This window comes from Monodon monoceros, unplaced genomic scaffold (genome assembly GCF_005190385.1).
Source record: "Monodon monoceros isolate NGI ecotype Baffin Bay Population unplaced genomic scaffold, NGI_Narwhal_1 Super_Scaffold_18, whole genome shotgun sequence".
In the NCBI taxonomy this organism is placed as follows: Eukaryota; Metazoa; Chordata; class Mammalia; order Artiodactyla; family Monodontidae; genus Monodon; species Monodon monoceros.
In genome coordinates, this window is record NW_021703774.1 from 81,493,895 (window position 1) to 81,511,730 (window position 17,836).

The 17,836-nt window shown below is 37.6% G+C and overlaps 1 protein-coding gene across 1 annotated transcript in view; it reads left to right on the forward strand.

Moving 5' to 3' along the window:
- The first annotated feature begins 714 nt into the window (after nucleotides 1-714).
- The window catches only part of RSBN1 (round spermatid basic protein 1), a 43,053-nt gene continuing 25,931 nt past the window's right edge, over nucleotides 715-17,836 (forward strand). Inside the window, exons 1-2 of the mRNA XM_029229370.1 lie at nucleotides 715-1,885; nucleotides 13,038-13,711. Of these exons, the coding sequence (XP_029085203.1) occupies nucleotides 1,180-1,885; nucleotides 13,038-13,711 (1,380 nt within the window). The 5' untranslated portion in view covers nucleotides 715-1,179. The remainder of the gene's footprint in view (nucleotides 1,886-13,037; nucleotides 13,712-17,836) is intronic.

A 17,836-nucleotide genomic window follows, 5' to 3' on the forward strand; every position in this document is an offset into this window, starting at 1 on the left:
ATTATTACAAAGGATTCCTCTGACATCCTAATGACTTCACTTAAGTGTTCATAACTTTCTAAAAAATGAAATACTTAAGCAGCATTTGTTCTTCAATATTTTTCATTAGGAATCCCAATGAAGGCACACACTGGATGAAATATTACCTGTTTATTGTAGTGTAATGTACACAAGAGGTGCTCAATAAACTTTTTGGTTTTTAAACTAACTTTATAGTGTTCATCGAGCTGAGTACTTTTCCAGGTACTAGTGTCATCAAACCACAGAGATTTTATCTGAGTACTTTATTGTAATCAATTATTTCCAAATATCTTTATCAAGGCGGTAAAATGTAAAGTGACGATCAAATTGTAAATAAATTTCTTGGCGGAAACCTTGGTGAGTAGTGACGATTTCTGGAGTGTTCTCTGGTAGACACACTTTTCAAATTTATGCAATCGTATACTTACGATTTGAAAAAAATCTTATTAAGAAATTTCAAAACATGTTTTTCCATCTAGAATTTTCCCGTAATTGTAGGGAAGGATCCAAAATAATGGATGAACTCTATACATTTCCAGGCACTAGAGGGGATGTGGCTCGACGGCGAGGTGGGCGGCGCTCACCAGGCTCCCAGGCAGTTCTTGCACCTGCCTTGTCGCGCCTATACTTGTAACCATGGCAATCAGTGGCCAGGAAGAGGTTCAGAAATGTCTGATTTGCAGCTCCGTTCGATTTTAAAGCAAAATCGCCCTCATTTGACATATTACCAAGTTCCTTTTTCCTCTGCATCTCATCGTTTGTCCAGGGGTAAAAGGCCGGGGATTCTTGTACCTCACAAAGGTTATGAGAGGAATAGGAAATTGAAAAGTAACTATGGAGACCAACTCCTCCGTGTAAAATGACGAAGAGGCACACGGAGACGATAATGGGAACGCGCCGACAGACTGAAAGCCATTAACATTGTTTCGGCAGTTAAGGCGGTTGGCGGCAACTCTCCGCCCAGCGGCGGTTGCGTCGCAGCCCGAAGCGTGACTCGGCGCACGCTCCCTTTCGGCTCCTCTGCTCACCGAGCCAGCGACGCGGCGGGGGCACGGAGAACTACCGCTCCCGTGAGGCTCTGCGCGGCCCAGAGTGCTTTACAATAGAGCTCGGTTGGAGGGCCCTGCGGAGAAGCTCCGGTAAGTACTGCTTCCGGCCATGTTCAGCTCTGGACGAAGAACGGCCGAGAAGTGGAGAGTGGGGGAGAGACTCCAATGCCCAGCGGGCCGTGCGCGGGCGGCGCTTGCGCGGTACGCGGACGGGGGGGCGGTCGGGCCATTTAAATGTGTGTTTGTGGGTGAAATGGCTGCGCAGGTCGGAGCGGTCCGCATAGTACGGGCGGTGGCGGGGCAGGAGGAGCCGGACAAAGAGGGGAAGGAGAAACCCCACGCTGGGGTCTCGCCGCGGGGAGTGAAGCGGCAGCGCCGAGCGAGCAGTGGGGGGTCTCAGGAGAAGCGGGGGCGGCCGAGCCAGGACCCCCCTCTCGCTCCCCCTCACCGGCGGCGTCGCAGCCGCCAACATCCCGGGCCGCTGCCGCCTACGAATGCAGCCCCAGCCGTCCCAGGCCCTGTTGAGCCTCTGCTCCTGCCTCCTCCGCCGCCACCTTCGCTGGCACCCGCCGGGCCCGCTGTTGCTGCCCCGCTCCCGGCCCCGGGCACTTCGGCCCTCTTCACCTTCTCGCCCCTGACGGTGAGCGCGGCCGGGCCCAAGCATAAGGGCCACAAGGAGCGGCACAAGCACCATCACCACCGCGGCTCTGATGGTGACCCCGGCTCCTGCGTTCCGGGAGAGCTCAAGCACAAGGACAAGCAGGAAAACGGCGAGAGGACTGGAGGGGTGCCTCTAATCAAGGCCCCCAAGAGAGGTGAGAGCAGCCGAACTGCCCCGAGCTTGGGCTCTATCTAGGTCTCTCTCTGTTGCGATATCCCGCCCCTTTAGCCCTGAAAGACTCCAGCTCTCTGCTTACCTCCTGCTGCTCTAGTCCCCTAAGCCCACTGGGGTGGATCCTGGATTTCAAACCGTTGACACCGTCTGACCTACTTGAAGCTTCTCGCTTCGAGGCCGAGCTGTCAGTTACTAACCCCCTTACCAGTTCCCCCTCCCCGAGCCTTTACCAACGTTTGTTTTCAAATTCGCCAGGGTTTCCGCGCCGCGCGGTCCTTGGCGTGGGATTAGTAGGTGGGGTATTGAAAACTGCCTGTCTAAAGTAAAGGCTTGTCGCTGAAATCCCTTTTTTCCTTGTTTTCTTTGATGGAAAGCTTGAATATTCACTCTCCTCTGCTCCACAATATTCACGAGTATGGTTTGGGGCTTTAAGGAGTTTGAATTTGTACCGAGATTAGGCTCGACTCACTGGTTGCCTTAGCTTCTTCAAGGTGAGACATCAAACGCAGTTTATCTTGGTTCTTTTTTTATGTGGAAGTAAAACTCATTTTTAATTTTCATATGAAATCTTAATTTTCAGAAAAGGGATGGGGAAGGATTTCTCTCCCCTTTGATCCTAGAAAATAGGACCAACCAAGCCTCTGAAAAGTTCAGTAGGGGATAGTAGAGACAAGAATTCCAGTTGCTTTTTCATCTCTGCCCGGTGCAACAGATTGAGAATTTATTTATTTCCAATAAACTCGCTAAAGTCAAGAATATTTAGCCCAGAAAATGTAGGACTATCTGAGTGTGGGTTCTAGAGAAGTTAGGTTGACCAAAATTGCTGTTTTCATATTCCCAAGTACCTGTAGCATTTATTTACTTTCTCTTTAGAAGAAGGGTATGGTGGGGGGAGGGATAAGAATTTGGATTATGCCATGTGTTTGTACTTTGTATATGATTTTATATAATTTGTTAGAGTTGTCTCCTCAAGAAGAGTTTAAAATACTTCTATGTTTCTTAGTGCTGGGGCAGTTATTACGTGTTAATGAACTAGTCTTTCAATCTCAAGTTTGGTGAGTCTTGGATTTCTTCCACATATTTGGTCTTAACCTAGGGCTAATTAATGTGTGTGTGTGTGTGTGTGTGTGTGTGTGTGTGTGTGGTGCTACTTCCAGATAGTGCAGTTTGTTGCAAATAATTGCTCAGTAAGTTTTTATTGAATTGAACTAAATCTTTCTTCCTTTGGTGGTATCCAAGTCTTATCCTCAGGAGTAGAATTTGTGCCAAACTGACAGGAATGCCAATTTCCACTACTAATATGCAATGATCTTGCTCTCTTTAATTTGTGCCTTTATTTCTCACCTTCTCATTTCATGTGTGTATGTGTTTTTGTGTGTTTCAACTGTACAGAGCTAGAGGGAATCTTAGAAATCATCGAAGTCAAATTTGTATTGTTGAAGAGTGAAAACTGAGGCCTAAAGTAGTGAAGAGACTTGTCTAGTCACAGTTAATTAGTAACAGGTACCAAAAAAAAAAAAAAAAAATCATTGATCTAATAGGGAGTAGAACCCAGGTCTCCTGAATCCAAGTTCAAGCTTCATCCTCCAGCTGCATGATGTTGCTTTCTCTGTTTGCTATTCATGTTTTCCACTTTTTTGCTTATCTTTTCCCTGTGCCTTGGCATCAGAGTGACAGTAGCCAGTCCTATTAAGAATTTCTGTCCTAGTCCCCTTTTATGGGAGGATAGCGGCAAACACATGTATAATAGTTCATAACACAGTGTGCGTCTCTGAAAATTGCAGAGGCCATGTCTTTAAAAAACAAACAAAAACAAACTTTTAACCCAGTGCTGCCTGACAGAACTTTTCTGTGATGATGAAAATGTTTTCTATAAATGTGTTGTCCAGTATGGTAGCCATTTAGTCATATGTGGCCCTTGAACAAATCTTGAAGACTTGAAATGTGGCTAGTGTGACTGAGGAACTGAATTTTTAATTTTATTTCTAATTAATTTATAATTAAATAGTCCTTTTGGCTCTTGGCTACCACAGTGGACAGTGCAGTCCAAACATTTGTGGTTTGCTAGTATGTGAAGGAGGAAAGTGGGTTAAGATTAGGTCATTTAAACATTTTAGCTTTTTAAAAAATTGAGATATAATTGACACATATTATTTTTAATATTATAATGATTCATTATTTGTATATATTGCAAAATGATCACCACAATAACTCCAGTGTAAACATTTTGACTTTTGAATGAGAGACTGTTGGATTATATATTCTGGAGGGAAAGATTCCCTTGTCAAATATGTTGGGGAAAAAACAATAGCCTCCTAGCTATATGACACACACTGGCATTTTAAAAGTTCTGAGAATCTTACAGAAAATAAACTGGTTTAACCTTTGTTTAATCCACGGTTTTGCACTACACTTTGATGGATACCTTTTGTTTTTCCACTAAATATCTTTATACTTGTTATAGTGATGTGCTGGAGGCATGCCTCTGGAGTCAATCTGAGTTTAAATCGTGGCTCTACCACTTACTGTGTGACCATGGACAAATTACTTTAAGCTCCCTCAGTTCCAGTTTTCCTGTCTGTAAAATGGGGTTGTGGTATTTCTTTTATAAGATTGTTTATGGCTTAAGTGAGACAATATGTGGAAAGCACTTAAGTGTCTGGCTGTTATTAAGTACTGTTAAAACTGCTTTTTGTTATTTTATCATGCTTGATCCTTGAAACAACTCTAAGATTAATAAGGAGAGTGGCTAGACCCTTGTTATTTACAGAACTATGTCTTCCCTTTCCTTATCCGCAGGTTTTCAGAAACTCTTTTAACTTTTTATTTTGAGATAATTACATATTCACAGGAAATGGCAAAAATAGTACAGGGAGGTCTTTACTCTTCACTAATTTCCTCCGAAGGTTACATTTTACATAACTATTGTATAATATCAACACCAGAAAATTAACAAATTAACATTGGTACAATGGTGTGTGTATAATTTTGTGCCATTTTAACACCTGTAGATTAGTTTAACTACCACTGCAGTCAAGGTACACAACTATTCCATCACCACAAAGATGCCCCTTGTGCTATCTCTTTGTAATCTTAGAACTTCCTGTGTCTCCCCACCTTCCCCAACCCCTAGAAACCACTAATTTGTTCTCCAACCCATAATTTAGCCATTCTGAGGATGTTACATAAATGGAATATATATGGTGTGTGATCTTTTGAGATTTTTTTCCCACTCAGCATGTCCTTGAGATCTATTCAAGTTGTATGTATCAATAGCTCATTTTTTTTCATTACTGAGTAGTGTTCTATGGTATGGATATACCACAGTTTAGTCACCTGTTGAAGGACATTTTGGTTGTTTCCAATTTGGCCATTATGAATAAAGCTTCTATGAACATTCATGTTCAGGTTTTCGTGTGGATGTAAATTTTCATTTTTCTGTGAATGCAATTGCTGGGTCATGTGGTTAAGTATATGTTTTGTTTTTGTTTTTTTTTTTGTTTTTGGAAGATATCGCCAGACTATTTTCTGGAATATCTGTACCACTTTACATTCCCACCAGCAATATATGAGAGATCCACTTTCTCCACATCCTTGCCAGTGTCTGGTATTGTTACTATTTTTATTTTATCTGTTTTAATAATGTGTAATGATACCTCATCATGGACTTAAGTTGCATCTCCCCAATGGCTAGTGATACTTAACATCTTTTCATGCCATCATTTGCTGTCCATATAGTCTCATCAGTAAAATGTCTCTTTAGTTTTTTGCCCATTTTCTAATTGAATTGTTTGCTTTTTTACTATTGAGTTTTGAGAATTCTTGATATATTACAGATATGTATATTCTTTATCAGAATAATGGTTTGCAAATATTTTCTCCCACTCTGCTGTTTTTCTTTCCATCCTCTTAACAGGGTCTTTCACAGAGCAAACATTTTAAATTTTGTTAAAGTCTAATTTATTGATTTTCTTTTATAGATTATGTTTTTGGTGTCATGTCTGAGGTCCTAAGACCTAGGTCCCATAGATTTTCTCCTGTTGTTTTCCCAAAAGTTTTATTTAACTTTAACTTTTACATTTGAATCTCTGATCCATTTGAGTTAATTTTGTATAATGTGTGTGGTTTAGGTTGAGGTTCTTTTTTTTTTTTTTTTTTTTTTGCCTATGATATCCGACTGCTCCAGCACCTTTTGTTGAAAAGACCATCCTTCCTCCATCGAATTACTTTTGTACCTTTTTCAAAAATCAAGTTCCACTACCTATTTTTGTACAACCTTTGAGCTAAGAATGGTTTTTACATTTTAAATGGTTGGAAAAAACCCATGACATGAAATCATATGAAATTCAAGTTCAGTGTCCAGAAATAAAGTTTTATTGGGACACCACTCCACTCATTCAATTGTATTGTCTCTGGGAGTTTTTGCACTACAGCAGTATAGACAGTAGTTGGGTGGGATAGACGATATGGCCTGCAAAGCATATGATCTGGCTCTTCGTAGAAGCAGTTTGCTGATCCCTGAGATAGATCATTCAGCTGAGAGACCTGTTCCTGCACACCAACCCGACAGTACTCAATCCAAATTCATGTATAGGTTAATTATAAATTTTGATTCCAGACATTTGGAGTTGCTCATAAATAGTTGCAACAAAAATTTAATCTGTAAATGCTAAGGTAGACTTGCTTTATATGTAAAATGGGAAGTATAGTGACTTTTGAAGAGTTGAAGTGTCACACTTCAGCTTTTCTAGTTAGTATATGATAGAACTGAATCTAGAACCCAGTTTTTTTGACTCATGGTCCAGTTAGCTTTTCACTTTCCACTAAGCACATTTGCATTGTTAATAAAGAGATACTAAAATATTGTTTGATTCTTGCAAGCAACAGGCTTGAATTTGAATCTTAATTAAATGATAGTTACCTGTGTCTTTTGAAATCTTAATTTTTTCTGTCCCTCTTATTGCTCATAAAAGCCTAGAACAAACTTCCTCAAAAAAAAAACTCCATCAAAAAAAGTAATGCTTCTTCTTAATTATTCTTGGCTAATAAATTAATGATTTTAGTAGTATTTTAATATTTTTTTTAAAAAGGAAAGGAGGAAGTTGATTTCCATAGCTCTCTTCTCCACTGTCATTAAAATGACAGGATTGCTCTTATATACTCTAGTGAGTCAGCCTTCCTTTCTCACATTTTTCATCTTTGACCAGCTGCCCAACTGCTCTCACAGGGAAAGAGTCCCTAAGTCACACAACAAATTGAAATTTTCTGTGATGTCAGAAAGCTATTGGCAGGAATTTTAATTTAGAAATAGTTTATTGTTTTCAGTGATAGGAGTAGGGAATTATTGGGGGATTATACAGAGGACTGAGATAAACAGATAATCTCATTTATCAGAGCAACACCTTCAGGGACTGATATTTTACTTTACCCGCCTAGAGAGAGGCAAACAGGCCTTTAAGGACATTTTTTGCATAACCTAAATAATGTTATTTTTGTGATTATGTAGGATTATCTTGTCGTGGGCACTCAGTAAATTATTTGTTGAATGTAGTGATGCTCCATTTATTGGAGGCTTTTCCAAGCCACCTCAAGTCCATTAGTTGTAATTAGATAATTTTAGTTGATCATCTAAGGGGAGTAGATAGAGAAGGCAGAAAGAAGAGTTTTGGAGTCAGGTAAGAGTTTGAATCTAGGTTGTCACCTGTTACCTTTGTGACCTAATATAGGTAACATATCTTGTTTCAAGCTCTGTTTTTTTCTCCGTAAAAATGATTTATATATCCACTTCACTGGTTTGTTTGGAGATTAAAATGAGGTAACATACATGATCCCTAGCAGACACTTGATGAATAATAGTTTTCTTCCCTCTTTCAGAGATTTTTCCCCTTTTAATGTGATTCTCTGTGGTCCACCTCATTGTACTCTAGGTTGATAATTTCTAGCTCTAGTTTTTTTTTTAAATTAATTAATTAATTTGGCTGTGTCGGGTGTTAGTTGTGGCTTACGGGATCTTCCTTGCGGGGTGTGGGCTTCTCTCCAGTTGTGGCATGCAGGCTTAGTTGCCCCGCGGCATATGGGATCTTAGCTCCCCGACCAGGGATCGATTGAACCTGCGTCCCTTGCATTGGAAGGCGGATTCTTTTTTTTTTTTACGCCGGTCTCTCATTTTTGCGGCCTCTCCCGTTGCGGAGCACAGGCTCCGGACGCGCAGGCTCAGCGGCCATGGCTCACGGGCCCAGCCACTCCGCGGCATGTGGGATCCTCTGGGACCGGGGCACGAACGCGTGTCCCCTGCATCGGCAGGCGGACTCTCAACCACTGCGCCACCAGGGAAGCCCTCTTTTTTCTTTTTTTTAAAAAATTAATTATTTTTGGCTGCGTTGGGTCTTCGTTGCTGCGTGTGGGCTTTCTCTAGTTGCGGCGAGTGGGGGCTACTCTTCGTTGAGGTGCACGGGCTTCTCGTTGCGGTGGATTCTTGTTGCGGAGCACGGGCTCTAGGCACACAGGCTTCAGTAGTTGTGGCACGTGGGCTCAGTAGTTGTGGCTTGTGGGCTCTAGAGCACAGGCTCAGTAGTTGTGGCACACGGGCCTAGTTGCCCTGTGGCATGTGGGATCTTCCTGGACCAGGGCTCGAACCCGTGTCCCCTGCATTGGCAGGCAGATTGTTAACCACTGCGCCACCAGGGAAGTCCCTGGAAGGCAGATTCTTAACCACAGGACCACCAGGGAAGTCCCTCTAGCTCTAGTTTTGATATCCCAGAATTATTGCCAATTATTTCAAGGAATGTTATCAAATATTATTATTATGAAAATGATAAAAATGGTGAGGGAGGACTTAATTGTGTGTCAAATACTGAGATGAGGGCTTTATATTCATTGTCTCATTTAATTCTTACAATAACTCTGAAATAGATACTAGCATTAATAACATTTTAGATGGTAAAAGTTTAAGGAGATTTATGAGCTTGCCCAGAGGTCTTAGTGAGTAGTGGAGCTGGGACATTAACCTGGGTGTGTCTAACCGTAAAAGCATCTGCTCTTCAATAACATACTCTACTGCCTCTACAATTAAACTTTTTGCAGTAATAATAGCAGTTAACATGTGTTGAGTATTTGTCATGTTTCGGGACTATTCTAAATACTTATATGCTTTGTTTCATTTACTCTGCACACTGATTTTATGAGGAGGTACTGTTGTTTTCCCCCATTTTACTAATGAGAAACAAGGTACAAAGAAATTAACTTGCAAAAGGTAATACTGCTAGGAAGTGGTAGGACAGGGATTCAAATCTAGCCAATCACTCTTAAACACCATAATTAGAGGGGTGGCAGGTAAAGTAAGGCAGTGTTGTAACTGTACAGTGATTTACTAAAATGATGGCTTCCAGATCTGCAGTTTTTTGTTTTTCCTTTTTAGTCAGGATGTTATGTGGAGCTGGAAGAACTTTTAATAAGACCAAAGAGAATTTACTTTCAGAAAATAAAACTTTAGCCTTTATTCTTTATTATGATTAATAAAATATAAAAAATTATAATTGTTTTGCTTATCCACCGTAATTTTTAGGAAGTGAGGATATTACGTATTTTTCAGTTCTAAGCTGTAATTCAGACGTAAGAATGGTGTTAATGAACTTAAGTTTTGTAATGTGGAAAGGTAATTTTTTTTTCATTAATGAAAGCTTTCAATAGTGATGTTAAATAAATGATACTATTTAATAGCTGATAATATTAATGGTATTAGCACATATGAGGATTTTATTGATAGTGTCATGTATTAATCTATAGTTATAATGACCTTTTTTAAGACAGCCAGCAATTTATCTCTCATATGTTTGTATCTTCCTCTGTAGAGTTACATACTTCTCTTTATATTTAATTTCACAGTTTGATATGTGAAAGCTTTCCTTAATCACAGATATAGTGTATCTTGGCTCTTTTTCTATAAAAGAACTGATGTCAATAAATATTCACTTCTGCACTGTAGGGAAATACTCAAAATATTACTTCCTGAATACATTCTCTGGAAAGCTAAAAACACTCTACCAGAAATGGAAGGATTGTGAAGACTTGAGACATTGATTTTTTAAAAAAATTGATATATAATTGACATACAACATTATGTAAGTTTAAGGTATACAACATTGATTTGAAATATTTATTGCAAAGACTTTCTTTTAAATAACATTTTTAATGTTAGGAAAGACAACCCCAGTATCATTCTTCTAAAGCAACGGTGACTAACTTACTGTAATAACCTTTAACAACTTTGTGTATGTATGCCATTCTCAATTAGTTGCCATCACAATAATTCAAAAATAAATTTTGTTTATTCATGGAAATTCATTAGCTAGTGTGATACAAGTAGTCTCAAGTTTCTGTATAAACAAAGGCAAGCTTTATCTCAGCCTTAGATAAGAATCAAAATTTGAAAAATAGGATTAGTGAGGAGATTGAAATTTATTTCATATTTTAGACTTTTATGTTGAAATATGAGATTACAATCAATTTAAGGCCCTTTTCATTTCCTTGTGCAGTGTTTTTTTTGAGATGGGTTGTGTTAGACTAATTAAATGGTTCTCATATAAATGAGTTTTGGAATGAAACCCACAGAGCCTTGGCCATGATAGAAATACCATTGGTAAGCTGATAGTATAGAAAATGTGTTACAATCAAGGCAGCTCCTTCTTGGTGTTAATTTCAGTGGCAGATCTAGGTCACAATTCATCTTCTGCATACCAAATACCTCCTCTGAAGCTTAAAATAACCTATCTATTCATAGGTATTTTTTCTTTTTCTTTCTCTTTCTTTTTCTTTGCTTTTTTTTTTTTCCCCTGTGAAATTGCCAAAACATTTAGCAGAGGATAATTAGATGACTATTTTAAAATTGGTCTAACCTTTATATTTAATTGCATTAACATTTAGTTGCTTGGGAGACTTGCCCAAATTACTGATTTGATATATGGGAAAAGTATTTAGATTAATTTTATCTGGTAAGAAATACAAATTACTGTTACTACGTATTTTAAGAATTCTCAAAGATTTAGTTACATATAAAATAAAAGATTGCTTTTCCTCTTGCCACTTTAAACAATCTAATTACATTACATTTTGGTATATGATTTCGGTTTACCTATAAGTGATGCTTACAAACGAAGGGCTTTCTTTTTGTTGTTTAAAATCAAATATTAAACAGAATGAAAGTCATTTGGTATCTGTACACTCACTTTAAAGTCTGACTTGTACATTTAAATATTTTCCTTAGAAGGTTTTATAACTTCTGTAATATCTGGTGACTTGGAATGATTTTGTATTGAGTGGTGCAATTTGTCATATATTTACACATTATACCAAGTAAATTCTTTACTGTAAAAGTTATTGAACTTGTTCTTCCCAGATGTAGTAATAGGATTAATTGGAGTATCTGTCTTAACACTGAATTACTTGAATCATGTCAGAAGTACTGTTTTTGGGTGGATAAATTCTATACAATAAATACCACACCAAGCTTGAAGGTTGGTGAGGACTATACCTGTTATTTAATCCTGAATATTTCTTGCTGGGACTATTTCCCAACTAGTAAATAAAGATGCCATTCTATTTTGGGTTTATCAATCTGTGATAATAAAAATCCTTTAAAAATTAAAAGTAATATTTTAAATTATAAAAGTAATGTATGTTTATTGTAGAAATTAGAAAATATAGGTAAGCAAAAAAGAAGAAAGCTAGACATTTATAATCCTACCGGCCTAGATAACTGGCATTAATACCTTGGTGTATATTTTTCCAGATAGTTTTCTGTGTTGTGTATATATGAAATATATATAGATAAGTCATACGTTTTTCACTTTAGGTCCTTTGCTTCCCTCTAGAATATTTTTCCCTAGAAAACATGCCTGGCTTGTCTTATTATTTAGGACTCAGCCTAAATGTCATCTCCTAAAGAGAGCTTCCCCAGCATCTAGAGTACCATACTGATACTTTCTCTTTGAAGTCCAAATAGATTATAAGGTCCAAGAGGGTAGGGATCATATCTGTCTCAGTCAACACTGTATCTCTAGTGCTCAGCAGTGTCTCTGGCATATAGTAGGTACTTAATAAATGTTTGAATGAATATTTAATATTATAAAAATAAGATCAGATTATACATATGTTAGATGCTCTGGAAAGAAAGGTAAGATATATACCACTGACCTTAGATTGCTTACAGCCTAGAGGAAAGGTGGAAAATTAATGTGTTAAGTGCTGTAATAGGGGAAGTACAGTATTAAGGAAGCACATAGTAGGAGTAGCTATCCAAATTGGGTGGGAAAGAGTTGTTAGAGAAGGCTTTCTGGAAGCATGACAATGTAAACATTTCATAACCTTGTAATTTGTCAGTTCTTTTTACCTATAATATAATTTAGAATGGCTGGGTAGTATTTTATCAGTATGTAAGTACCAGAGTTTAATCCATATTCTGTTTTTAGTCATTTAGGGGATTCCCTAAATAACACTGTCGTGGATATCTTTATGTTAACTTTTCTTAGTTATTTTCTTGGGTAATTTTTACTTGGGGGTGGAATTTATGGGACCAAGAATTATAAATATTTCCAAGGCTTTGGTGCATATTCATTTTGGGGGTCCCAAATTGCCCTCCATGAAGGTTGTACCAGTTTATATTTCTAGCAACAGTGTATAAGAATTCCTTCCCACCCCCAGTCTTGCCAATTTGTTAGGCAAAATGGTGTCTTAACAGCTTAATTTGTCTTTGATTCGCCTGTATATATCATAGTAACTTGTAGACAAACAGCAAAATATGGTGAGCTTTAATTTAGATTTTACAGTGGTTCCTGAACAGATATTCCATACAGTATGGCATATGTGAAATTATTTGGATATTATCTTTAGTTTTGATTGTAAGTCATATTGTTATATGCTTACCTTTGCATTACCTACTTTTTAGCATAATTTTCAATCCAGAATATTTTTGTATTTTAAGATCTTTGTCTCATTCATTTTATAAACATGTAAATTATAGTGGCAAATTCAGAGAAACTGAGAATAGTCTATTTAATTTGAGATTGCATACCTTAAGAAGCTTGTATGTTGACATAAGGCCTAGCAACTAACTTCTTTTTAATTATTGTGGCCAGAAACACCAGATGAAAATGGTAAAACCCAGAGAGCTGATGATTTTGTCTTGAAGAAAATAAAGAAGAAAAAGAAAAAGAAACACCGAGAAGATATGCGAGGAAGACGCCTTAAAATGTACAATAAGGAAGTACAAACCATCTGTGCTGGCCTGACCCGCATCAGTAAGGAAATCCTCACCCAAGGACAAATAAATAGCACTTCAGGAGTTAATAAGGAGTCCTTCAGGTATCTGAAAGATGAACAGCTGTGTCGATTAAATTTGGGCATGCAAGAATATCGGGTACCCCAGGGAGTACAAACACCTTTTATGACTCACCAGGAACATTCTATTCGTAGAAATTTCTTAAAAACAGGTACTAAATTTAGCAACTTTATTCATGAGGAACACCAGTCCAATGGTGGTGCTCTTGTCCTTCATGCTTACATGGATGAACTCTCATTTTTGTCTCCAATGGAGATGGAGAGATTTTCTGAGGAGTTTCTTGCTTTGACATTCAGTGAAAATGAGAAAAATGCTGCTTACTATGCTTTAGCAATAGTGCATGGAGCGGCCGCTTATCTCCCAGACTTCTTGGACTACTTTGCTTTTAATTTCCCCAACACTCCAGTGAAAATGGAAATTCTGGGCAAGAAAGATATTGAAACAACCACCATTTCAAATTTTCACACTCAGGTAAGGTAAAATCATTGTTAAATTATTTAGTAAATACAGGTTACAGTATCTCAAAAGTTTTAACTTCATTCTGTTGCATAGCACATACCAGAACACTTTTGATTAAAATTCATGGTGGTAAAAGTGGTTAAAATTGTTTTTTTATAACTCTGATTGAAAAATCTTAATTCCTGAAGTTCTTTGGGATGTGGCTTCTTACTTGCTTGGTCTAAGAAATGTTTTATACATGTTTTATGTCATTTTTTGTGGAACAAATTTTTGTGGAAAATCAGCTTGAAAACCAATTCAGTTTTTCACAAATTGGATAATGTTAGTATGGAGGATGTGATTTCGATCTGATAGCCTCAAGGTAACTTTAGTTAAGACTTACCTTTTATGTCATAATAAAACACATGAGGGCATTGGCCTGTTTATTTGTCAGGTTTTTGCTGTTCTTGTTTCTCTTCTTTCAGTAACTTGTTGGCAGTCTGTCCCAGAAACATACCCCATTTATGTGACTTGGAAGTGTCACTAGGAAGACCGCCATAGCCTCTGCTCCTTCTGCCTTTGCACTGTTGTAGGTGAAGACATTTTCTAAAGCCTTGCTTAGGCAGCTAGGCTTAAGTCAGCAGGGAAACCTCTCCTTCCTAACCAGTGGTTTTTAACCAATCATTTTTTCAATGAAGTTATTTTAGGGCATGAAAAGTGGTTGATAATGTGTCCTAGTTTTTTTCTTGCTTGCTTTTCTCATAAGGATTATGAACATGAATGGTCAGCTATAAGCTTGTATTATAAGATATAAATTCTACACAGGTTTAGTGGAGAATATTTCCTCTTTAGAGATTTATGATTATATAACCTATTTTTTCAGGTTATCTAATAATTTGCTGCCATTCTTTTCCTTAAGATTTTTTTTTTAGGTGAATAGACTTGCATAATAAGACTCTCAGCTGCCTGCATTACAGTGGTTTCAAGCCACTTAGATATATATGAAACCTTCTCTAATTTGAATCTTTTAGTGATTCTTACCATCCTTACCTCCAATGAGGGGAGTATCCAGTTTAGATTTACGAGCTTCAGAATTTCTCTAATTGAAGTTCTCTCTGCAGTAGAGAGAGCAGGAGCAGCCAATCTGGAGAGGTCGCAAGATGGGGCTGCCCAAGATGTTGGAACACGATGTGCAATAAAGGGCTTCGTCTTGGATTTTGGCCTTGTTACCACAATCAGGTACCGAAGTGCTGACTTTTGTAGTAGATTTTGTTTTTTCTTTTTTTTAAAGGAGTTTTGCCCTTTGAAAGTTAAGGAATCCTATTTTTATAAATATTGGAAAAGGGACTGAAAACAGTTCTTTTAATATAGTCCATAATCCTCCTAAGTCCCTATTTAACAAAGAAAGATATTGCTGAGAGCAGAATTAATGTGCTCTATCATTTTTTTAGTTTAGAAAAATGCAGCAAATTTTCTCTTCTAATTGATAGACCAGCAAGCATATCTGAGAAATAAGCCAGAAACTTGGGGGGAAAGAAAGTCTTGGTTTTGTAATGGTGACTTTTTAACTTTCATATTAGTCTCTAGAGGATCAAGCTTATATGTCAATAGACAGTACCCAGTCTAAATAGTTAATAGAAGAAAATATCTCTAAATATTCCCTGCTGATTTTTGTCCTCCAATTAATTTTTTTAATGGAGCTGAAATTTAAATGACTGTACCAACAACTTACCTTGAGATTTACTTTGAGATTTATAAAATAACCACTTTTTAAGAACATATCAGTTTATTATTAAGTTAAATATCATTAATTACTTCAACCACATAAGAATATTGAGGACTATTAAGTAAGTCTTGTGCTCTGGTGATCCGGTAACTTAATTTTATTTATGAATTTTCAGTCATTGGAGAGACATACGGGGTGCGTATAGGAGGTTGTTGTAGCCCATGAAACTATTTTGCAATTAGAATCTTCGGCATACGTTGGGATGGAAGCTAATACAGTAGTTCAAATTTGTTTAGCACTTCATGGTTTATAGAAATGCTTTCACATTCATATCTTAATACTTGAAATAATCTGTGGGGTAGGTATGCAATTTTATCTGTTTTCCATTGAAGAAACTGAGGCTTGGAGATGTTCATTGTTATACAGGGTCATGTAGCTAGTATATAGAAATAGGGAATTCCCTGGCGGTCCGGTGGTTAGGACTCAGAGCTTCACTGCCAAGGGCCTGGGTTCAATCCCTGGTTGGGGAACTAAGATCCCACAAGCTGTGGGGGTACACCCACCCCCCAAAAAGAAAAAGAAATAGTATGCAAACCTAAGCCACCTGAACAATTGATACATTCTTTTACCATACTCCTTCCCTCATTGGAATATGAGACTAGTGCTTTTATTTGTCTAAACATTGGAGAAGAGACTGATGTTTTATTTGTCTAAACATTCTGGTCAGTGAAATTAAAATAACTCAGTTTAACACAATATTCAGAAAGCTATTATTTTTCACAAATAACTTTAGATTGTTGGGAATTAAGTGAATACGTTAGGAATTCTGTGTTTTGTGAAGTCTTATGAAGTTCTGTTAAGCCTATATATAAAGCGAGGTAAGTTTATTATGTTATAGACACAGTTAATAGAAGTTATTTATAGTTTAAATATGTAGCCATGATAATTATTCATGACTATAGTTCAAGACAGTTTATTCAGCAAACATATTGAGAACCTACCATGTACTGCACAATCTGTTCTTAAAAGGACTAATTGATGAGCTCAGTCTAGTGGAAGAGATGAATAAACCAGCAATTATAATATAGTTTGATAAACACTAGAATAGAGGTATATACAGGCAAAACCTTATAATAGAGGGAGCACAGTTTGTGGTGTTACCTAACTCAGACTTGAAGTGATTGGAAAAGGCATTTTAAAGATAGTGATGCTTGAGTAGAGTCTTTAAAGAAGATTACTTAGCATAATAAGTGCATTTTAAGCAAAGCAAATAATGGCCTATGCAAACACATGGAGTCATTAGAGAATGTGGCACTTTCAAGGAGCTGCAAATAGCTTGACATGGCAAGAGTACATGCTGACTGTTAAGGGGAGTTAACACTGGAGAGAGAGACAAAATCAGAATTGTGAAGAGCTTTGTATGATGTGCTAAAAAAAGTTATTACTTTTTCCCAAAGGTAATGGGGAATCATTGGTGAATTTTAATAGGGAAAAGCTATCAAGTTATGTTTGCAAAGATTACACAGTAGTCTGAAGGGTGGAATTGAGGAGGAAAATGAGATTGGAAGCAAGAAGACTGGTTAAACCAGTTACTGTGGTAACTAGATCGGAAATGATCCATGTCCAGACTGATATTGACATTAGAGAGGAAGAAATGAAATTTGAGAAATAATTAGAACATGGGATTAATTGCACTTGATGAGGGAGAAGGATGGAGTCTTAAAAAAATGTGGTTTGGACAAATGGGTGGATGGTGGTGCTGGTCACAAAGTCAATACAGGGTTGAAAAAGTTGGTTTCTAGGAGTGTAAGGTATTGATGAGTTCAGTTTGAGATATTTTATGTTGAGGTACTTGTGAAGACTAACAGAAATGTCTGTCAGGTAGTTGAGTAAATGGATCTAAGACTGGGAGACATCTAGGCCGGAGATGCAGAAGTTGGACCATTAGCATGTAGGTGGTCCAGGGAAAGCGTTAGAAATGGAAGAGATGAAGCTATGAATGGAATTCTGTGATGCACCCACATGTATGAGGAGCATGGGAAAAGATCAAAAAGAAAGAGAGGTAGAAGGAAGGTTACGGATAAGTTTTCTAGATATTAAGAATGATGGAGGGCTTAAATATCATGTCCGTATTACGGGTCAAGTAAGGACAGAAAAGTGTTATGTTGCTTAATTACGAATTTAATTGGACACATTGTCAAGACTGGTGCTTTGCAAACAATGACCATCTAAATACTGTAAATTACGCTTTTTTATTTTTTAGAAGCTTGCTACTTGCTCTATGAATAAATTTGATATCACTAGGGAGCTTACTAGAAATGCAGACTCTCAGACCCCTACCCAGATCTTCTGAATCAGAATCTGCATTTTAACAAGCTCCTCAGGTGATTCATATGCATATTAAGGTTTGAGAAGTACTACTGGAGAACTCA